At 40.9% G+C, this 24,279-nt stretch overlaps 1 protein-coding gene across 1 annotated transcript; it reads right to left on the bottom strand.

Moving 5' to 3' along the window:
• Positions 1 to 6,651: 6,651 nt before the first annotated feature.
• setdb1b (SET domain bifurcated histone lysine methyltransferase 1b) lies at positions 6,652 to 23,637 on the bottom strand. The gene is made up of 22 exons (XM_046848015.1): positions 23,425 to 23,637; positions 20,404 to 20,641; positions 19,611 to 19,813; positions 18,817 to 18,857; positions 18,386 to 18,689; positions 18,098 to 18,299; positions 17,905 to 17,978; positions 17,393 to 17,583; positions 17,047 to 17,176; positions 16,812 to 16,944; positions 16,583 to 16,696; positions 16,117 to 16,477; positions 15,557 to 15,909; positions 14,580 to 14,696; positions 14,309 to 14,478; positions 13,874 to 14,107; positions 12,447 to 12,611; positions 10,594 to 10,778; positions 10,406 to 10,493; positions 8,943 to 9,178; positions 8,679 to 8,767; positions 6,652 to 7,255 (listed from the first exon to the last, which is right to left on the bottom strand). Exons 2-22 carry the CDS (start codon positions 20,631 to 20,633, stop codon positions 7,138 to 7,140), a joined length of 3,738 nt encoding a protein of 1,245 aa, XP_046703971.1. The 5' UTR covers positions 20,634 to 20,641; positions 23,425 to 23,637; the 3' UTR covers positions 6,652 to 7,137.
• Between the last annotated feature and the right edge of the window lie 642 nt (positions 23,638 to 24,279).

Raw genomic sequence — 24,279 nt, 5'->3', positions numbered from 1 at the left:
GTCTAAGACCAAATAAATTTATCTTCCTCTGTAGGCATAAAAAAGTCTAATTCAGATGCATTAATGTGTGCAGATCACTACAGATGTGTTTTGCCAGTCAAACTTGGCTGTAACAGTTTCCCTCTGACCAACCAATCAGAGGACGGAAAAATGCTGACGCTATTTTGGGCCAGCTAGCTGCCCTGTGAGAAGAATATGAAATCTGATTGGTTAAAGAAACAGACCAATTCATAATATTCTCTATGGTCAAAGGGCCAGCAGTATTGACTTTAAAGTCCTTGGGCTGATTAGATTGATATGGCAGCACATAGAGACTGAAATCTGATTGGACAGAAAATCTAACATCTACATACACATACCTGAAGCAGTGCAGCCAAGAGAAACTCTACGAAATAAGGAGAATAAACTGTTGGGAATAAATTAATACAATTTTATGAAACAAATATTAGAATTTAGGTTGTAAATGTAGGTTAGTGCTTCTGATAGTGTTTAGGCCAACAGAGAGGCTTTGCTGACCCTGACGGCCCACCACTGTAGATAGGTATATCAGAACACAGGCAGAATAGGCCACGTCTGTGCTTGTTTTGTTGATGAATCAGGTTTTCCCAAATCTACAGTAACATGGATATATAACAATGGGAATGAAAAGGAATATTGTAAATGTTAAGGGACAAGAGGAAGCGAAAGTAATATCACTCTCACTCTCTGTGAATGAATTTGTAATTAAAACGAATATAATAACAGCTTCTGAGCAACAGAACTGAATAGATCTTGTGCAATTAACTGTCGTTGGGTTCGAATGTAACTGAGAAAAAGATATGCTGCAATGAAAGAATGCTGGAAGCAAAGCAAATTTTTAACATTTATATCTCTGTTTCATTTATAAATCTGTGTAGCCGCTTTTCTCTAAATCACCTTAATTAAGGTCCTTCTGAATTTGCTGTGATTATCAGTGATGATTATCAGAAAGCATGCTGGCTCACATTGTAGCTGTTCTGTTCATAAGAGAGAATCTTAATGATCTCATTATGCTGAAAAGATATACAAATCTCCTTACAAGCAACTTTCGATGCACTGGTTATGCGCACACGTGATACAGATTTCACACGAGAACTCTTTTAACTCTTAAAGGCAACACTGTTATCATGAGGATTAAGGGTCTTTGCTGCAGGGATTTGAACTCACTATCTGCATGTTAAGGATGGGGGGAATCGATCTTTTCAGTACTGGTGTTGGTTCAAGTGAATTGATTCTTACACTGAAATATCAATCCTATCTGGGATTTTGTAAACAAATAAGCTGAATATTTATTTTTAACGTGTATAGGAACTTTATCTTCCTCCGCTGTGCCACCGTTCATTGTACAAACATGTCAGTGTTCTGTCGCTCAGTCATATATCTTGGGATTATCAAATCATCTGTGCTTTCTGAGAGAATTATTTCAAAGTGGGAGAATCGATCAGTCAAAAAGGAAAATGTCAGCATTCTTTTTTTTTTTCAGAATAAAGGGGAAGGAAGGTACAAACATGATAAGACAGTTTGAAAATGGTTTGTGTGATGAATTATATTTGGTTTAAAGCTTGTGTGATACATTTTTTTTTCTGAAGAGAAGTCCAATCCATTGTACTCTGTTTTTGCTGTATAAAACTGAACTGGGAAAATACTGGTTCTAAAAATACTTGGTATTGGATTGGAACATATTTAAGTGCTATTGGCCATCGTTACTTCATAACGGTAGCTGAAAGCTGAGAGCTGAGAGCCACCAGTTTATATATGGTAAAGTCATGGGTTATATAGTATTGGTTGTGATCTGATGTGGTTGTATGTATTACATAAACATCATCATCTTGACCATTGCCGATGATCAAGTCAGTGGAGTCTGCTTTTATTGGCCACTGTATGGTTGTGTATGTGACCATTAAAATTAGAATTTGAATTGAATTTACATTCACTGCACACACTGCAAATTCATGATTGCATACAATTCATACAGAGGTACAGTATATGGTGATTATTTTGGTTACTTGCTGAAAAAACCATTTTTGCTTTAACAAATCAGCAACTTATTTGGTGTGACAGTGTGTGTGTGTGTGTGTGTGTGTGTGTGTGTGTGTGTGTGTGTGTAGGGAAAGGTTGGGTAGCAAAATAAAGTTACAACTCCAATTCCCAAAAAAGTTAGAACGCTGTGAAAAATTACGCTTCTGTAAAAACATCTCATAAACCCTTATTTTATACACAATAGAACATAGAACAAATATTCAATGTTTTAACTGAGGAACGATCAAATCTAAGTCTTGTGTTTATTCATGTGGTGAGCCCATTGGCCAAAAGAAATTTGGAAAAAGTTGCTCTGAGATTTGTGGGAATTGTCTACAATCTTACAAAACCTATTATTACACATATGGAACAGATTCCCAATTATTGTTCAGGACTCAGACCCAGTCTCAGAGTTCAAGTTGATTTCAAGATTTATAATAGCAGTACTGCAGTTTTCGTTAACTGCTTTTTTTTGGGAAAAAAAAACCTGAAGTATTTCAGTATACATATTAAGATGTCAGTTAAAAGTACAACTGTTAATAAAATAAAACTGCAGTATAACAGCAATACAACTAATGCTAAACTACAGTATTACTGCAGTACAGCTATAGTACTTCTACAACAGTGGAACTACATTGCAGCAATACAGATTGGATGTAGTCTTAAAAAAATATATAAAATAAATAAATAAAAATAATAATATCATCTGCGGAATGCTCCAATGCATACATGTAAATATAAACTGAATATATATATATATATATATATATATATATATATATATATATATATATATATATGAATGAGATTTCCTTTAGGGTCGACAAGGATGGACAGGATTAAAAATGAGTTTATTAGAGGGACATTGCATGTAGCATGTTTTGGGGACAAAGTGAGGGAGGTGTGATTGAGATGTTTTAGACGTGATGTGCAGAGAGGGGATATGGAGTATATTGGTAGGAGGATACTGAGGATGGAGCCACCAGGAAGAATGAAAGTAGGAAGACCAAAGAGGGGGTGGGAGGTAGGACAGGGTAGTATGGAGACGGATGAGCCGCTGTGGCGACTCCTAATTGAAGCAGCCGAAAGTGATGGAACTGTAATGAATGGACATTCGGTACCACCCAGATGAGAATGGGCTCTTTTTGAGTCTGGTTTCTTTCAAGGTTTTTTCCTCATGCCATCTCAGGGATCTCACTATTACAAACATATATACATTCTTTTATAACCGCTTTATCTCTGCAAAGCTGCTGAGACAATATCCATTGTTAAAAGGAAATACAACTTTACAAATAAAAATAAATAGAATTGGACACCTGACAATCACAATAGGCTTGTTTGCTGTTTTTGAATTACTAGTACTCCTACATTTTTACAAATAAGTATAACTTTTTATATGAACTTTTGCTGATTTGGCAAAAATGTGAATTTCAGAGTGTTGATTAAATACTGGTTAACACTGTACGAGGTGCTACACGACTACTAGACAAACACCAGTCAATAAAAAGTAGCCTAGTATTTAATTCGTTTTCTTTACCATAGTTAAAAGACAAACTGTTTAATTGATTCTGAAACTGAGAACTAAGAAGCTCTCATGTTCAGCTTGAGTAAAATGCTGATCTGACTAGCTGAGTTGTTTTGGATATTGATGTGCAACCCTGCAGCCCAATGAGTGCACTTTGACAACAATGCTGCCATGTTTGTGTTTGTGTGCCCTGGGACATTGCCATGTTCGTGAGTGGTCTGCTAGTTTAAAGGTTTTCCTGACTGAAACTGTTTGTGCAATCTGGACAGTATACTCTCTGACAAGGGGTCATACTAGATTGGCGGTGACCCATGAACTCCAAATATAAAGAAAAAAATTGAGAGAATAGGTCATGTAATGTTCTTTTTATCAGCCAAATGGTTTGCTAATCTTTGCAAGAGATGGCAGCATGTGGATGTAGCATATGTATTGTGTACAGATTTAATGACCGGTATGTATGATCAAATTCTTACATGTGCATGTGCTGCAATATAGAAATTGTCTGAAGTTCATTTTTTTTGTACCAGTACCAGGACCATCTCTGGTCCTGAATCTTAAATATTAGTGAAATAAGCCTTATACTGTCTACAAGCAGGAAACTACTGGAAACATCAGTGTCAAAAAATAATTATAATTCAAGATGTTGATAAAAACTTTTCTTATGGATTTTTGGGTCTAATCTTTTACTACACAAAGGTAGGGAAATGAAGGGCAAGCCACAATTGAGGGTGTTTTAGCAAGTGTCTGGAACAGCACTGGATGAACATCAATTTAATATTTCTTCAGGTACATTGTGGGTTTCTGGTGGTAGCGAGCACTATTAAACATGTCGACCTGAAATCTCCCACACATGTTCCTATTGGTTTTTAGATCTTTGTGGACGGTGGAAGTTATAGTGTATGTTTTTATAAGCTTTTCAACATACAGAGTAAATCTGGAAACCACTTCCATCAGTCAGATGTTTTACCTGTTGCAGTTCCTCAAAAAGTGTTCAGTCTGACCTTTTGAAACTTGTATTCAAGCCTAAAGGAGGCAAAATATGATCAATCAGTCTAGTTAATACTTAGGAACATGCAATGCTCCTCAGTAGATTTAAATAGACAATCAATACAAAGTTAAATTTTACAAATAATACACTCTATGGACAAATTCATTTAGACACCTGAATTTCTCAGCCATATGTGCTTCTTCCTAAAACCGTGAGCATAAACCTCAACAAAGACACTCCACAATCTAATGGAACATCTTCCCAGAAGAGTGGAGGTGATCATACCAGGAAATAAGGACCAAATGAGGAATCAGACTTGTGAATCCTATGTGTCATGTGTCCAGATATACAGGTGCATCTCACTAAATTCGAATATTAAAAAGTTTTTTTATTAAATAAAAAGTTGATTTATTTTAGTAATTCAATACAAAAAGTGTAACTCGTATATTATTTATATTCATCACACACAGACTGGTATATTTTAAGTGTTTATTTCTTTTCATTGTGATGATTTTGGCTCACATTTAACAAAAAGCCACCAATTCACTATCTCAAAACAATACTTAATAAGACCAATCAAAAAAATTTTTTTAGTGAATTGTTGGCCTTCTGGAAAGTACGTTCATTTACTGTATATATACTCAATACTTGGTAGGGGCTCCTTTCGCTTTAATTACTGCCTTTTTTTGCTTTAATTCAGCATGGCATGGAGGTGATCAGTCTGTGGCACTGCTGAGGTGGTATGGAAGTTTATTTGTCAGTGGACTTCAGCTCATCTGCATTTGTTGATCTCTTGTTTCTCATTTTCCTCTTGACAATACTCAATAGATTCTCTATGGGATTCAGGTCTGGTGAGTTTGTAGGCCAGTCAAGCACACCAACACCATGGTCATTTAACCAAAATTTGGTGATTTTGGCAGTGTGGGCAGGTGCCAAATCCTGCTGGAAAATGAAATCAGCATCTCCATAAAGCTGGTCAGCAGAGGGAAGCATGAAGTGCTCTAAAACTTTCTGGTAGACGGCTGTGCTGATCTTGGACTTGATACAACACAGTGGACCAACACCAGCAGATGACACGACTCCCCAAACCCCCACTGACTGTGCAAACTTTACACTGGACCTCAAGCAACTTGGATTCTGTGCCTCTTATCTCTTCTTCCAGACTCTGGAACATTAATTCCTAAATGAAATAGATTTTTTTTTTCCTTTCATCTGAAAGACAACTTTGCACCGCTGAGCAACAGTCCAGTCCTTTTTGTCCTTTGACCAGGTAAGACACCTCTGATGTTGTCTCTGGTTTAGTAGTGGCTCGACACAAGGAATGCGTCAGTTGTAGCCCATTGATATGTCTGTGTGTGGTGTGTCTTAAAGCACTGCCTCCAGCTGCAGTCCACTCTTTGTGATTCTCTTCCAAATTCTTGAATGAGCTTCATTTCATCTTTTTGTACCACATTATTTCCTTCCATTCAAATTTCCATTAATGTGCTTGCATACAGCACTCTGTGAACAGCAGCTTCTTTAGCGATGACCTTTTGTGTCTTACCCTCCATGTGCAAGGTCTCAATGATCGTATTCTGGACAACTGTCCAGCCAACCAGTTCCCCCATGATTGTGTAGCCTGAACCAGACTGAGACACCATCTCAGGAAACGTTTGCAGGTGTTTAGATTTAATGAGCTGATTAGAGTGGGACACCATGAGTCTCCAATATTGAACTTTTTCACAATATTCTAATTTTCTGAGATACTGAATTTTGGGTTTTCATTAGCTGTAAGCCAAAATCATCCAAATCAAAAGAAACAAACACTTAAAATATATATCAGTCTGTGTGTGATGAATCTATAAAATACACGAGTTTCACTTTTTTGTATCAAATTACTAAAATAAATCAACTTTTTAATGATATTCTGATTTATTGAGATGCACCAGTATTTGTACATATAGTATGCTTCCTATGATAAACTTTGTATGTTATATTTCTCTTGGCTAGTAGAGTTCAGATCCTGTTAACTACACCCTGGTGCACTAGCAGTGGACAGTGTGGGATGTGGAAAGCAAAAAAACCTTGACTCTATCCAGTCACGTGTAAGAAAAATGGCAAGTTACTTCCGAACAAAATTTATTTATGTTGCACAGTAGAGTTGGGTCTGTTCTTAGAAACACAGCAAATGCGGAATATACAGACAATGCGAAACATGGAGACTTATAAAAATTGTGGAGCAAAGGGAACATGACGAGTAAAAGTTCAATACATTTAGCACTACTTCAAAAGCTAAAAGACAACAGAAGAGAGAAAAACTCAGAGTTGAGAGGCTTTTTGTAGAAATCTGTGAAGTGATGGAGATAATTACATCACGTCTACACAACTTAGTGTGACCTTTTTTTTTTTTTTCATTTACGACAGAGCTTAAGGAAAGAAGGATGGAATTAAGGGCAATCCTGCAGTAACAGTGAGCACCTGACCGGCTGATTCTTCTATTCATATTTCATACGCTCCGTGTCCTCAAACGGCAGAAATGTTCCTAAAAACAGCAATGATTACATGCGGGTCCGAATGTCAATAATCCGTGAATGTCTGTGTTTGTGTGTTAGAGCAGTCGTCCTCTGCACTCGGTGGAACCACAGCAGCAGAGCAGCTCTTTTCCTTCCACGCTGCCGACCTCGTAGTTATAATCCCACGTCAGCTCCGTTCCTGCACGGATTCTCCTGGACGCACAAAGAGTAGAAACCATTAGCATATTCAAAACACTATATATACTGGACATCTCTTGTTATATCTCTGCTGATCTGGTTTCCATAAGGACAAATTCAGAAACCATATAATAACATGCATTCATTTGTAAATGTACAGATTGTTGTACAACATTAGGACATCGAAATGTACTAAATATTAGAATTATATTTAATGCATATTTAATAGTTGAAATGTCATATTTGCTCCATTTTTCGTCACATTTGAGGAACATTTTGGAAACAAACTCGTGCTTGATGATTGGTGCTTTTTGAACATCCCGATTATAATAACCTCCACTCTTCTGGGAAGATGTTCCACTAGATTTTGGAGTGTGTTTGTGGAGACTTGTTTCTATTCAGCCACAAGGGAAAAAGTCATGAACTGATGTAGGTGAGGAGAGGAGGCCTGAGGGTGCAGTCAGTGCTAGAGATTTATAATGATCTATACGTTTGTTTAACAATAGACTTTAGATGTCAATTTACATTATCTGAAGTAAATATTAGTAGTCGTATTCACAACGTATTGTTATTTTCATATTATTGCATAAGTATTGTCATTTAAAAGCTAATCATTGTCAACTGACGTCTAACTGCCCATCCTTCCTGTCCATCCATCTTGAGAAGAAGAAAAAAAAAAAAACAAGAACAAAGGACTTTTTTTTTTTTAAATCGAAAGCACACAATACACATTATTTGTTCAATATCGATTGTTTTTTTTATATAATACAAGCAACTAATATCTATCTCTCTACACATACACACACTATATAGACAAAGGTTTGTAGACACCTGATCATAAGATTCATGTAATTTTTTAACATCTAATTTAAAATAAGCTCCACTCTTCTGGGAAGATGTTGTGGAGATTCGTAGTCATTAATCTACAAGGGTGTTAGTAAACTCAGGTACTGATGAAGATGAGGTGATGGAGGCCTGGGGTGCAGTCAGCGTTCAAATTTAGCCCAAAGGTGTTCATTGAGGTCAGAGCTCTATAGCAGGCCACTCAACATCTTCCACTCCAACCCATTTTCATGCTGGATCAGGTTTGAGTCTCCAAGTTGAACTGAATGGGAAATGTAATTCTATGCATTTGTGTGCCACAGAAGAACCACATATGACTGGGAACGTCAGGTGTCCCAATACTTATGTCCATATAGTGTAGGTTCATTATAGCCGCTGCATTTAGCTCTTTTTACTTTCTCGAAAAAAAAAAGCCTGTAAAGTGCAAACTCCTTTGTCCTGAAGACTTTCCCCTGATCGACAACACTCTCTGTTTAATTATTCGCCATTATCTGGAGTCCATGCGGATGCGTGGTTACTATAGAAATGATTCGAATGAGAGCATAAATATTTGAATGATGTCAGAGCACTGGGCTGTAATTGATAGAGAACATACTTGCTGGCGAAGAAGGCCACCCAGGGAAATCGCAGGTCGTGAGTGTCCACAAACACATTCTGGACGAAGAGGTTTGGACTGCAGCTATGCTGTAAAGTAAAAACAAGATGGAGAAGTTTGATGAAGCGAAAGATACGACAAACAACCTTCGAAAATTCATCGCGAATGGCAGTTTAACGCGAACGGCTACAACGCGTTTACTCCATGAAGTCCAACTCCAAACTAATTAGCATGTTAGCAGACAAACTGTGGGTCGCTACTAACGTTGAGGTAGCGTCCAAGGTTGCCTTCCAGCTTTGCATCAATGATGTAACACGACTCCTCCCCGTCAAAGAACTGCCGCGTGCTTCTAGAATTGCTTTCTACTGGACCGCCTCCTTGGCCCTGATTGGCTGACGAGCCCCCGGTTCCACCACCTCCTGTCTTTACCATCATGCTATGCGAGGACTTTAAAGCGATGCCTCGGGTCGATTTCACTGCCACCTGCCTCTTCACCACCGCTGAGAGAGAGAAAGAGAGAGAGAGATAGAGAGTGATGGAGAGATAATAGATTAACCAGAGAGTTAAACAGTCAATGAATATTAAAAGAAAAGGACTGGGTGCTGAGATGAAGAATTTTTCCATTAACAAAGCAGAAAGCCAATCACGTACGGCTCGGCGTCCTGCAAAATCTTAATACGAAAAGGCAAATCTTGATAATATTTTCAGAGTGCAAAATACAAAAGATACGATCTCACCATGATGACAATTTGTATTCCTCAAGTTCCTTTCTTTCCTTCTCTTCTTTCATTAGAAAATATAACAGTGCGGCCACAAAGTCTTATGGTCCAACAACGACAAAATTGTACATGTTTACTTGTATTGTTTAAGCCCTAATATATATATATATATATATATATATATATATATATATATATATATATATATATATATATATATATATTAGGGCTTAAATGATTCCTCAAGTAAAGACGAGTACAAAAATGTTTAACTACACACAGAGCAATGTGTTTCCCCCCGGACCATTATTACCTACGCACCACTTGGTAAACTTTGGAGAGCTCCGGACAGGTAAACACTATGAAAATCTGTTTGCCTAATTCCGGAGTTATTTTCCTCGCAATTCCGACTTTTATCTCTGTAAGAGAAGGAAAAAGACTGATGAAGCAGAGGAGGCATCGTTTCATACACCAACAGCTTCAACTTTGGTTCAAGGTTGACAAAAAGGTTACCGGTGGATGCACCAGGAATTTCGGATGTTTACGAGAGATAATGTCGGAATTGCGGAAAAACAAAAAGGCGAAATCAGGCAAACTTTTGTTTAATGCATAATGAAAAATAGAGGAACGGAGAAAAAACAGTGAGGGGCGAGGAGAAGATTCAGGCTAGAAGGTTTCCAAAGTTTGGGATCATTTGAACTAAAACAAAGAAAACACAGTACAGTGCATACAAAAGCAAATCAGTACAATACGGAATTGCATCTCATCCGATTTATTTCCATTGCGTCACACTGCATCATAATGGGGTGAATCGTATCGCATCACATCAGTAGCTGCTTCATATAAATCAAGATGCGAATGGCTTTGGCCTCAGTTATGGAGATGCACATCCCTAATATTTACAGTACATTACACAGAAGGAGAGAGACCTTTATACTGATTAATATCACTGAACTGTTATTCTCACTCGCTTCCATGCTCTTACGGTAATTTGGTTTTGTCTCTTACCCTGCGTCTTCTTTTCACGCTCTTTGTTGTCATCTGAGCCGGAGCTGATAGTTTGCACATCGTCACTGTCAGAGAGGGTCATCACTTCCTACAAGAGCAGTAAACCACAAGAGAAAACTATAGAAAGATCGAGAAGGACAAGAAGAGTAGATTGAATGGAAACAGAGATGTGGGTGAAATCCTCTCACCTTCTTCTCAGCCTTTATTCCTCCCTCCATTTTGACATTCGGAGTTCCGGTGGAGGAGGAAGATGATTGGCTGGTCAGCCATGAGGCCACTTTACTCTTCCCACACTCCTCTGGCACAGGGGGCGGCTTCCTGTCCTCTGTTCCTCCAGCTGACATGCTCATTCCATCCTTACTGTCCTGACTCTCTGGAGGGAGGAGAAAAAGGAAGAAGTTCAGAAATGAAAAGCCTGAAATACACACACACCGAATTAGGACGACGTGTACACCTGCTCATTCATGCAATAATGTGGTTATAATGTTATGGTTGGTCTGTGTGTGTGACAGAGAGAGAGAGAGAGAGAGAGAGAGAGAGAGAGAGAGAGAGAGAGAGAGAGAGAGAGAGAGAGAGAGAGAGAGAGAGTGTGTGTGTGTGTGTGTGTGTGTGTGTAAAATGACAAAGATATTGAGAAGGACAGATGGAGAGCGAGCGAGAGGCGAAGGTTTAGCAGGACCGAAAGAGACAAAGAGAGACAGTGTAAGAAAGAGAGAGAGAGAGAGAGAGAGAGAGAGAGAGAGAGAGAGAACACTCTGTGTTGAAAGAAGTATTTAAAATGCTGTCCATGGAGTGACAGAGAATGAGAAAGCTGCTGCCAGTGAAAGACAGATTGGAGCAGAGTGGGAGAAGGGAGCGCTAGCGCGAATGAAAGAGATGATGAATGCGAAGCCGTTGTATAATTGCGCTGATTGTATCGAAATAAACCCTTTTAATTATACCTCCACATCACTTCACTGTCAGTGTGTAATTGAACTCCTCATGACTAAAACTAATCAATCTCTCTATTTCACTTCATTATCCCTCATGGGGAGTTTAATGTTTGTCGCTTGATAATCTGGCAACAAACCCGATCTGTTAAAGAAGACCAATTAGTAGAGCGACGCGTCAAGGTCCTCGGTCAGAGAGCACATGTTCAATCAGATGAGCACACAAGGGCATTGCAGAGGCCATGCCCCCCCCGTGGACGGGTGTTTACTTTTTGTATTAGATCCTTTAACGACTTTTGGCATTGAAACTAACAAAAGGGGCATTTTTTTGCCATAATTAGAAGGTATAATGGGGTACGGCGCAGCATGACGTGGCTAGGTAAAAAAGGACTAACTGTATCCTGACTGCGTGCGTGCGTGCGTGAGTATGCGAGTGTGATTTGGTACCTGTAACTAAATTTCCCAAAGGTTAACAAGGGATGGCTAATAAGGAATTAGCAGCAGGATACCACTTTTTAATGACCCAACAAATCTGAGCAGGTCTCCTTTACAAGATGGACTACTAAACGCTGAAAGTTCAGTAGTAATTGAATGGAAATTGTTTCCGTTTCGCTCTTCTTTTCGGTCACGAAATGACCAGATGCTAATATAAATCCGGGCTGTATAAACGTGGCAAAGTAATCCAGACATAATGCAGCAGTGACTCATGGCAATTATTAATGTTTAAACCAAGGTTCACCCCGGTAAACGCTTATACAGGAGGTAAATGGACACCCAGGAGCTCTTGTGCGATACGAATGTTTCCCCAAATTGGATTTTCATGACTAGCACAAGATTTACAAATAAAGTCTTGGCTTGACAAATGAACCCCATTCGGCCTTAGTGTTTACAACACGTTCTTCTTAGTGATTCTCACAATGTGACTCATATCATCAGTGTTGTAGAATTAAATACTATATTACCAAAAAGGCAGCGTATAACACTAATCATACAAATGGCTAATAATTGTAATATAATAGGATTTTCATTACTGATCTTCTTGAGAGAGTTAATGACTGCATACTACAGCTCTATGATTCGATTATATCTGTCATAATCTGCCACATCCTCACCTTCCTTCATGCCCTTCGCCTGCCGGCGCGTCGTGTAGCTCCTCCACACAGAGCTGGAGGAGAAGTACGTATCCTTCACGAAAGTGTCATCCGAGCTATCGCTCTCGTCGCTCTTCGATTCGTCCTTCTCGTCGTCGCTCTCTCCCTCATCCGTAGAGTCTTGGCCTGGACCGAAAAAAACAAAACCACAGCGTAATTAAAATTCTATTGAATTCTCTTTTTATTAACAATTTAACAATGGCTACACACCATTGGCCATCAGTGTGCTTTATCTACTGCAGTTCATGTTTGTGATTCCACAAATAAGAAACTCTGTGCCACAGAAAGTACTTGTGCCAATTCTACAGATCCGCCATTGAATCCACACTGTGTTGACCAGTCACTGTCTGGTTCGACTCTGCCAAACAATTGGACCAGTGCCAAATTCAAAGACTAGTAAGGTTGGCAGAGCGAATTACCGCAACCAACCTGCCCTCACTCCAGGACTGGTACACGTCATGGAAACAGGCTGGGAGATCTGCAGGAGATCAGTCCCGCCCCTCATACAGTCTGTTCTGACTCATGCCCTGTGGCAGACGGATCAAAACACTGGCTGCCAGACACCAAAACAGCTTTATCCTGGCTGCCAAAGATTCATTAAATTATATTAATATAATTATAACTATAAACCCAGTCTATACCGGACTTTTTACTGCTACACTTTCTCCATCTCATCAACTCTGTTTAATATCATACCTATTAGAGGTCGAAAGATTGGATTTTACCGATTCCGATAGCTAAGTTGGACCGTCCTTGCTTATAACCAATTAATTAACCGATAGTTTTTAAAATGGATACTGGATTCAAACAAACTCCAAAGATTCAATCCAAACTAGTACCAAACTTTATTACAAAATAAATGAAAAAACTGTACTAAATAATGAAAATATGTGCTAAATGAAATAAATATGAATATATTAATTATATTAATAAATACTGAGGTAAATAAAAAAGATATGCACTCAAACTTAAACAAAAAGTAACATTTTTGTTACAGTAAAACCTAGATAGATTAAATAAAAAGGCATGTGGTGTCAGTGATTCGCCTCTAGAGGCCGCTGTTGTACTATATAATGCAACCCGGAAAAACTATCGGTATGGATTTTTATCAGCAATCAGCTATCGGTGTCGACCTCTAATACCAATCTTCAATATTTTTCTATAACTAACTGGACAATCACAGCACTATGATGCCACTTGTCTGCCACAGGCAAACACATGCTGTCTATTTTATGCTTGGTCACTTAGTTGTGTAATGTATAATCATGTTCGTATTAGTCCATGTCTTGGCACACATGGCCAATAATGCTGATTTCCATTCGCTCATTATGCGTATTGTGATTATAAATTTCAACCCAAGCTTTTGGCATGCTCATAGTTCATCTCACCTTTGCTGCTCATGTTGCGATCCTCCGTCTTGGGCCCGTTTTTGCCCTGCTGGGACGAAGCCATTTTGACCCGACTCATGTCCACACCGCTGCCCTCGCTGTCCGAGCAGTGCGCCTCGCTCTCGTAGCCCTCCTTGAAGTTCTCCACGCTCTCGATATGGTCCAGGTTAGCAAAGTACTCATCGCCCATCTCCAAGCCCTCCTTATCCGCAAAGTCATCCGTAAGGATTTTCCCTGAAGCGCAAAACATCGTACGATGGATTTTATAGTGGAAAAGGTAAGCTCGGTCTAAATCATGTTCTAAAAAAACTTTACAACAAACTGTGGAAAGCATGGAATCTGAACACCGGACACCAAGACGCTCCTTCTGAAAACTATAACCTCCGAGCTACCGTTACTTATACGACAAAAGACCCAGATCAGCTTGTTCAATACCTGCGTAGATGCAAACAAAAGAGCCTTTGGCAACGTCGTCAAGGCAGCGGATGCCCCAGCCTTTGTTTTGGGTCTTAAAGAGCTGCAGGCGGACTTGGAGGCCATGCTGCACCAAACGGTTGGTGCACATCTGAGGATTACAGCGGCACTGCTTGTTACACTCGTACATCCTGCAGGCGACAGAGCAAAAAACGAAGGATCAGGTCGATGATTAATTTTTCATTATTTGTACTGCACATTGAAGTCACATGTCTGCGTGTGAGACACAAACCCAGTAGGTAAGCACTCGTCTAGTCTCTTGAAATTGTAGCCAGCATTGGGATTGATCTGTGCACCAGGAGTACACCCTGAGGCCTGCAGGGTCAGCTGGTGGCATGAACACTTTGACCTGCAAAACAAACTCATACAATCAATCCCTGAATATCTTGCATAGCCCGATTCCTGATGCTCTCAAAGTTTGAGAGCATGTAAGAATTTGTATCTGTATCATGCACAAAATATTCATATCTGAGTTTGTATTTAATATACAAGGATAAATTGTGAACCCGATCCCAAAATATAAACAAACTAACAGCCCGGTTTAAAGCACAGTGACGGAAATCAGGAATTTACAGCATAAATGCTCCTGAGGTGCTTTGTGAGCTTGAACTTGAACTTGAAATACTCCATCACGGCTTTTGTAAACACGAAATTAAAAACCTCCTGCTCAAGTGACTATTCGGTTGCATCCCAATGCTTATCTCTCATCTCAACCAGATGCCCTGAGAACCTTTTTGACGAGCTTTAAAAGAGAAAACAAAATACCGTGTCTCGTATTTATATCTGTAAACTCAAGTGATGCAAGACTGATGCAATCCGTGGAGAAGAAAGCAAAGAGGGATAAAAATGCATTCAGTAGCACTGGGAGAGTCGCAATAGATCATAATAATGATCGTTCTTGTCATTATGTTATTATTATTGCCCTGAAATGGACTGGTGTCACATTCAGGGTGTATTCCTGCCTTGGGCTCGGTCTGGTTGAGACGCCGCTGAAAATGAGGCGCTCGCTAAAAAGGAATGAATAAAGAATTTTTCTTCTCACTATAAATAACTGAAAAAAAAGATTAAAAATGCACTCTTTATGGAAATAGGCTCGATGCGGAAATTCCAAAATGAATACGCAGATTGCTATAAAGAATTCTGAATAAGCATACGCAGTGCTTGGTATCCCAGTAAGTTTCAGGTGTGTGGACAGTGTGAGACACTCACTTGTCCTGACAGCCGTCGGTGCAGTCGCAGCCCACCAGGAATTCTAGGCTGGTGTTGATGTAGACGCCGTCCTCCGGGGTGCGCTCTTTGCTGTATGCCACGCTGGGAGGGGGAGTGTTGTCGATCTCGTTGACGCAGGACAACGGAATGTCCTCGCGTCCACCCGTGATGTCCCTGATGAAGTAGAACGGCCTCTGGGGCTGGAAGCGGCGGTCCACCAGGACGTACGGGTCCAGACAGAACATCTCCAGGAAGATGAAGTCACAGTGCGTTTGGAAGAGGTAGCGCTGGATCTCCGCCATGTTCCTCAGGCTCAGGCCGCACGGGGACTTGTAGATCACGTGGAAGGACATCTAAGAGGACGAGGGGAAAGAAGAATAAGGAATCACAGACACAGACTAAAGATAAAATACGATAATGTATTTATTTAAAAGGAAATACTTTTGCCAGAGACTGCTTTAGAGTACAAGTAAAAATAAATAAAATAGTCTAGTAAAATGGTATAATATTAACGTACATAATTCATATTAAACAGAGCACCGAATGGGACACGTACTGACCTTGCGGTTGAGGCGGCGACGTGCGGTCATGCGGCGGAACTCGTACAGCAGCGGGGTGAGCAGCGGGTTTCGACCCCGGTGCAAGTTGGGTCGCGTGGGTCGGATGCGCTTCAGACAATCAGGTGTGCAGGTGTGTGTCATATAAAAGAGCCGGTCGTTAGGGGCCTGATAGGACGGCTCCTGAGGAATCCGCTCACTCGCGTACGGAGATATGGTGGATATGGTGGACATTGTGGACATGGTGGACATTGTAGACATGGTGGACATGGTAGACATAGCAGTTATGGCAGGTAGCAAGGTTTGAGGAGCTGGAGCAATAGGTGTCAGGGTTTGCACTGGCCCTGACTGCAGGAAGAAGAGTCTAACAGAGAGGGAAAGGGAAAAATAATAATGTGCATATTTGGTTTTCATCATTTTGAAAAATCCTAAATAAGAAACCTGTGCTGGATCTGACGGACATGCTAACCTGGAGCTGGCGGTTTGAGGAAGGATGCCGACGGTCTTGAGCTGGAGGTCAGTGGTAACAATCTGACGAGCGGCAGGGACATACGGGGACGTGCTCTTCTTAGCCATCTGAGTCCTACACAGTGCAAAGACATACAGTATCTGTGGTAGTACCTGGGGCATAATGCTGAAGAGTGAATACCTCGAAAATTAAACAGCATGCTACTTCTGCATGTAGGTGGCGTACTCACTCAGTGCGAACGGGCTGGGAGGGAACGGCGAGCAGAGGCCGAGGTGGCGTCGACTGGGTGACCGCGGCACGGTTTGCTAGTAAATTGTTTTCGTTTGTGTACTGCACCACAGGGCCTTTAGCCCTCATAGCTCCTGCACAGGGGCGAACAGAGAGGAGATCAATATAAATGTATACAGAACCGGATATACAAATGCAACGATTTGACGGACGAATGAATGGAACACGAGTGTTACCCATATTGGGTCGTGCGCGATTCTGGCCGGACATTTTTTTCTCCTGGTTGTTGGCCGTGCTCATTTTTAGGTTGAACATGGGCTCCAGGCGGGTCGAGCCACGATAGATCCACTCACTGCGTTTATCATCCTGCATACAAAAGAACATAAGCATAGAAAAGAAATTGTAATAAATAGAAACCATGCACATTTCACTGTCGGTTAAATATCATCCAAAATACACCAATATTAAAATAAGGCAATAATCAGAATTTTCAAAGCCTCGAGGTTAACCGCTATCCTGCATATGGTTTCTTTGATCACGACACAGAACAAAACAAGTAACAGGAAGTGACGTGTGCCAGACCAAGAACAGCATTTTGACGAGGCTCCCGTCCACTTCCTCCACGCGGCTCCTCCACCACGTGCCCTCCCACTCGGTTTTGATGATCTGACCCGGCTTTAGCAGGACCATGGGTCTGTTCGGGTATGCCGTTATGTACTCTTCGATGAAATCTCTGCATGACTCATCTTCGATGTCCTCCCACGTCTTCTGCACTGCGTGGAGACACGAGGCGTGCTCATTATGTGTTTAATGACTACACATTACTCGTGTGTGGCATTCCGGGAAACCTGCTGTCAATATAATCAGTGTTCTAAACGAATGCGTTGCTATATAAACAGCGGTAACCGTAGCAACATAGTTTAAATAATATGTAGAACTTTCGTATTGACCTTATTTGAGCTTAAATCGCATGGTGAATACAGTGTTTTCGATGAATAAGCTGCAAAGGGGCGATCTTGAGATGGTATGTGCATGTGGAAAATCAGATTAAATTGAGTCGACCGCTGGCCAAGAAAGAAACTACTAGCACTTACAGGGTCTGCAAACAGGGTAGAGGTCCGGCAAGGCGACATAAGAAGCATAACCATCGTCAAAAAAGATCAGGAACCTGAAAGACCCGAGAAAACACCCAAGAATACTTCCTTTTATTTTCGTCAGGATTTCATCAAAATTTCATCATTTTTTCCTACTATTTTGTCTCAAGTCTTGTCTTTGCCACTCCCTCACCTCATGCGGTTCTTGCTGTTGGGCATTTCAGCAACAACGCCAGCATACAGCCACACCTGGTTGCCATCTTTATATTTGGCAACGACGCGAGCGCCGACGTACAGCCGCTCCAGGGTTGGGTGATAGTCGAACGCGACATGGTTCCCAGACAGCAGGCTTTTCCCTTTGTTCTCGAACTTCACCTTGTACTTAACGCCGCTGCCTGCGTCATACGAAATATCAAAAATGTCAGTTTTTCAAATTGATGGGCAAAAAAAATAAAAAATCATCACACAACTCATAACTTACCCACTGAGTTAACAGCAATCAGAGTTCCACGGTGCCAGGTCTTGGTGCGTTTCTTCCCCAGAATGCTCATGTTTAGCCTCATGACATCCTGCTTTAGCGCCGGATTGGGTTGCGTGGGTGCGTGTGCCGGGCCTGAAGACATGAACACTGCCGGAATGTTCAGCATTGAGCCCCGGGAAGGAGAGGGAGGGGCCAAGCCTTTAGTAGGCGTGATGGCCGTGGACGGCGTCGTCTTGCCGACCGTGTGCATCAAACTGTGCACCTGATGCGTAGATCTCTGAAGTGCAGCTGACGCTTCCATAAGCTAAATATGGTACATAAAGGTCTTAAAGCATATATAATAACAATATCGAGGACTATATATACATGCAAGTACAGAAGAATTATTTAGGCTTGTTACGCGCAATACCACATCGTTCTCAGTCTCTTACCGAGTCTTTGACTGGCGTCGTGTTCTTATTTGGTGGAACCACTATGGGGAAAGAACAGAACATCAAAAGAAAAACACTACCAAGACCTCAAAAAACATTATCTAGCCCAGTAATACCATTTACACATGGTGTATTAACCCACATTATATGAATCCCATTCTCGATGTTATAATAACCACCACTCTTCTATAAAGGCTTTCTCTGAGATTTTCAAACATGGCTACGAGGTGATATTAAAAATGATCGAGACTAGTTTTGTGAAACTCCAACAGCTGGAAGCTGCACAGTCACAGGGAGCACCGACCTTCATAAGTCAGTGTGCCAAAACGATAGTGTATAAACGTAGTGCATAAAACAGCCACAGCCGTACTGACGCTGGACGAGACACCTGACACGCTGAAGGCCACGTCCTAATCCAATAATACAAATACGATGCTCTCCTGTCCATGTGGGTTTCCTCCAGGGTTCTTCACAATTTTCCTCTTATCTCAATGATTTATCTCTAGTCGTTGGACTAATAACATTAAATCGAATGATGGTGTAAATAAATGAAAGGCTCTCACTCCATAAAACTTGAGCATGAGTGCAAAGTCAATTCAGTTTTTCTTTTTTTTAATTTGTGTAGCGCCCCTGTAACAATGGACGTTCTCTCAAAGCAGCATTGCAGAAATAAAGAGGTTATTAAGTGGTACAAAGGAATGTGTTCATTTAGTGCCTATATATTCGCTCCTAACAATTTCATGTTTATCCCCTAATTTGAAGTCTTTTCGTCGTAGACACCAGAATCCACCTACAACAGCCCACTGCAATGACATCGTCGTCGTCTTCGTCGTCGTCGTCTTCGTCGTCGTCATCGCCGTCTTCGTCGTCGTCGATTTCGATGACCTCGGAAGCTTTGCCTTCACCTACTCCTTCGTCTTCGGAACTGCTCTCCCGATACTCCAGCCCTATGTTATTGTACAGCTCTTTCACTAGAACTTCACACTGTATTACAGACCTATGAAAGGCACAAACAGGGCAATGTGTTATATTGATGGTAGTTTAAAGAACGCAACGAGCGTCTACATGTTTATATACACTATATGGGCAAAAGTATTGGGACACCTGACTTTTCCAACCGTGTTAGCTTCTAACCCAAACGGTTACCACCACGATTCATAGCACACAATTGTAGACAATATCTTTGGATATAGTAGCATGAAATGTTGAACTAGGAGAACCAAAACCTGTTCCAGGATGACCCCTGTGCACAAATCCATCTTCATGAACATATGGTTCCTGAGTGGCCTGCTATAGAGCTCTGACCTCAATCCTATTGAACATTATTAGAATGAATTGGAATGAACACTGACTGCACCACGGGCCTCCTCACCTCACCTACACCAGTACCTGACTCACAAGAACACTCCAACATCTTGTGGCACATCCTCCCAGAAGACTGGAGGTTAATAAAACAGCAAATGGGGACTAAATGGCAAACGAATCATATGGTGAGGTGTCCACAAACTTTTGCTCATGTGGTTTAAATTTTTTTTTTTTAAACTGCATTTTTAAAATATTAACTTTCTCACCCACACGCTAACTTACTCTGATGCGTTTGAGCAGAGTTTGTCCATACTGGCCATGTCCTTTTCTTTCTGCTCGACCCAGTCCTGCATTTCGGCTAGCTGGGCCTTCTTGTGCTGCACGACCTCACTGCTGTCCACCTGCTCCTCGATCCACCTGCGTAGCTCATCCAGCGAAACGCCGAGTTCCTCCTCCACCTCAGGCCCCAGCTCCATGTCCAGAGCCGGGCCCAAACCCGCATCCACCTCCATACCTACTGCTGAAAGAAAAGAAACACAAAGATCTTGAGAGCTGAGAATAAATCTCCAGAGCTCTTTTACAGTGTTACTAGAAAACTGGCATCATTTCAAAAGCTCCTGCCAGAGATATTTTTGGGGAATGAAAAATCTGCACACAAAATGAATCAAATGGGATCGATATTTATATAACAAAAGATGTGGATTGATTTATTAATTTAATTCCATGCAACTTTGTCATTGTGTAAGGTACAGAGCCAATGAAATGCAGGAAGCATCTAACTCATATACAGTATACAGGGATGAGAGTGATTCATGTACAGAAGGTCAGTATGGAACATTTTTAAACATACTCCATCCTAATAGTTAAATTAATCCAGCTAAATTTTCCACATACTCTTATCAAGCGTATGTGAAACCGGTTCAAATGATAACCATACAAGGAAGAGATGTGAGGAGGAGTGAAAAACCCACCATTTACAATCCATATTAACTTAAACATACGGAAGCCATGATCACAGCTTATTAAAGAAACTCATGACAGCCATTGAATTTATTCCCTGTCTTTATCCCCCACACATGTTTTGGTCAACATAAGATCTGTATGGTATGATACAACGGTACAACATTATAGGAGAGATTAGAGGTCGACCGATATTTGTTTGGCCGATGCTGATATTAAGTAATTATGGTTCTATAGGCGATATATATATATATATCATGTCATAAAATCAAATTCTTAACTAATAAGACGTGATACAGAAAACTTCATAAATTAAACATTTATTAAACAACACATCCCTCTCCAATCAGTGCACTTGTTACCAGGTTCTGGTACCCGTGCTTATATTATATTATATTATATACTGTAGCCTAAACTACAGCTGGATGAAGGCTTACAATACAGTTCTCAATGTTATTCTCATTCTCTCTCTCTCTCCAAATGTTATGACTTTTTTTTTAGCTTTAGTTGGAAATCATCAGCTGTTTCTTGGCTGATTCTGCGCGTCGGATCAACGGCGGAGCTCGTCGGCGAGAAAGAGAATCCGATTGGTTAATCGGCTTAGCGAGCAAGCACACGGAAAAAAATTCAATTAATGCACTTCTCGTCATTCTTGCTCTTTGTGAGCCGATTATTCCAAAAATCCCAAACATCGGCCCAATTGATCGGCCGATCAATGGGTCGACCTCCAGCGGGGACGTAGTCCACAACATTTCACCGCTGTCTAAATTCATGACAGGGTAAGCGATTGGAAACCTTTGACCATTTATATGCGATCTGCTATACTCTCTTTAGTTTTTTCAGGGAATTGGTAGCTCAGCTCTTCTAAGCTGAGAAGGTCATGACTTCATGACACCTCTTAAGCTGCCACTGCTGGACCCTTGAGCAAGACCTTTAACCCTTAATTTTTCTTAGCTACATAACTAAGATAACTGTAGGTCGCTCTGGATAAGGGTGTCCAGATGAGGATGGGTTTCCTTTTCAGAATGGTTCCTCTCTTGTTCCTCATACCATCTAAGGCCACTGTCACCACTGGTTTGCTCATTAGGGATAAACTTATAAGGAACAAACTTATAGGTGCTTACATATGAATTCATATTTTGTAACCGCGTTCTCTCTCTGCGAAAGCTGCGTTGTGACAACGTCCATTGTTGAAAGCGCTACACAATTAAACGTAAAGGAATCAGAAAAGCCAACATTTTTTTGTTAAACAATAGAAAAGTCAAAATTATGTCGACCTATTAAACTCGATTGGTCACGGGGTAGACCTTTGCACGCTATTATTTCTAGCCTGGTGAATAAATTCATTTATTTTTATTTGCATATCACTTTTAACAACGGACATTATCCCAAAGAAGCTTTATAGAGATAAATAGGTTATAATGGTAGAACGTATAAGTTTGTTCATCTCGTTGATTTCTCCTTAATGAGTGAGACAGTGGTGACTGTGGCAAGGAAAAACTCCTTTAGATGGTATAAGGAAGAATCCTTGAGACTCAAAAGGAAACCCATCCGAATCTGGGTGACACCGAACCTCCGTTTATTATAGTTCCATCACAATACTTGTGAACGGTCAGCGTTCTACATGCGCATAAGTCATCACCATAGCGTGATGTGTTGTGAATTGTACAGTCCAGCAACACGGTAGAATTGATGAAGAAGGTTAGGTTAGGTTTTAGGACGTGAGCAAAACATTGCCACGTTCTTTAAGCTCAGCTCTATCTTTAGAGGATCTTCACTGTATTACAGAGTATGGAGAACACCTCAAATCATCTTCTCCTGTTCTCTGTCTTACATAAGTTCTTCTGAAATGGCAAAAGTGTTATCTATTGTGTTTCATCATTTTGCCTGCTATCATTTTCACATTGGTCTTTGGCATCGTTTCACTTGAACCTCCTGATGTAACTAGTACTCATGGTGCTGTAGCATTATGACATGGTGTTTATTAAAGCTAGGAGTCAGTACTAAGTTCTGATCACTGGGCCTGAGCCTTGGATGGTGTACCTTCATCACAACACATGGACTCTCGGGTGACCAGAAAGCAATGCAGATGTTCCTGAGTAAGATTTAGAGCTTGTTTTCATGCACAAAGCATATGCATATGCATGTGTATGTGCATCTGCATGTGCATGTGTAATACATCCAGCCCCTTTGTGATGAACATCATCCATCAGACCTGACACCAGCCGGCATCTCACACCCATCTTTCAAAACGTCGTTTCGATCAACTCGATTACCAGGAGATATGCTAGTTAACGCTAATGCTAGCCATGCTGGCTAAAAGGCTAACCTAACGTAGCTTACCGACAAACTCCGGCCTCCTAGACTCTCCTTTTTCCCGACTCGCTCCAGCTCTCAGCTCCTCAGACCAAAAACAAATCCCATCAACATCTTTATAACGAAAGATCCATTTGCAACCAAAACGACTTTAGCTAGCTGGGTTTAACAATAATGGATCATTCTCCCGGTTCGGAACTCTCTTTCTTTCTTTTTGTTTTCCCCACCCGTATTCTAACAAGCCCTGCCTCCCTAGAGCAAGTCAAGTAGGTCAGGATCCAATCAAAACCCCGTATAACAAATCCCCTGGCCAATCGTTAGCGTTGGATCCCGGAAAACGGGTGGAGAGACGACAATGCGCGCTGCTTCGATTCGACGCCCCGAGCCCTGATACAGACCAATCAGAGTCTTCTTATGAATAGATAACAGATGATGAGCTGAGTATGACCCCGCCCACAATAGTTGTTCCAGAGCACTAGAGTTATTCTCTGAGCTTTTGTAGGTAGTTTAGGAGCGTGTAACTTGGCAAACATCAGGTGCTGGCGGCAAAACCTAAGGCCATGTATACACTAATAGGCTTTCATTAAAAAAATTATATATTTCTCTCAGTTTTTGGTCTTCGTCCACACTAGTATTGCATTTACGCTGTGCGATTTTGGCCACAATTTGGTCGCCCGAGTCATTTTGAAAACCCTGAAACACTCCTGTAATCCTAGGCTAACATCTGTAGTCTTTCATTGCTGGTTTGGTGTTCACCGACAGCAGATTAATGGCCGTTGCGATCATTTCTTTCGTCTTTCGTCACGGATCGATGATGTAAAACTTCAGACAAGTATTTTGCTTGCGTGCATCGGTATTTCGGTATTTGAAGGTCTTAGAGTC

The sequence above is a fragment of the Silurus meridionalis genome, chromosome 4, assembly GCF_014805685.1.
Source record: "Silurus meridionalis isolate SWU-2019-XX chromosome 4, ASM1480568v1, whole genome shotgun sequence".
Lineage (NCBI taxonomy): Eukaryota > Metazoa > Chordata > Actinopteri > Siluriformes > Siluridae > Silurus > Silurus meridionalis.
The sequence above is the reverse complement of the archived record's forward strand: the minus strand, read 5'-3'. Positions and strand labels throughout refer to the sequence as shown.

What these genes read in the sequence shown, in the direction of transcription:
- setdb1b (XM_046848015.1), bottom strand. Translation starts at nt 20,633, where the DNA reads ATGGAGGTGGATGCGGGTTTGGGCCCGGCTCTGGACATGGAGCTGGGG. An exon ending in TGTCATTGCAGTGGGCTGTT is followed by an intron (nt 18,858 to 19,610) that starts GTAGGTGGATTC and finishes CTTTCCCCATAG; the next exon opens with TGGTTCCACCAAATAAGAAC. An exon ending in GCGTGAAAAGAAGACGCAGG is followed by an intron (nt 9,179 to 10,405) that starts GTAAGAGACAAA and finishes TCTCTCTCTCAG; the next exon opens with CGGTGGTGAAGAGGCAGGTG.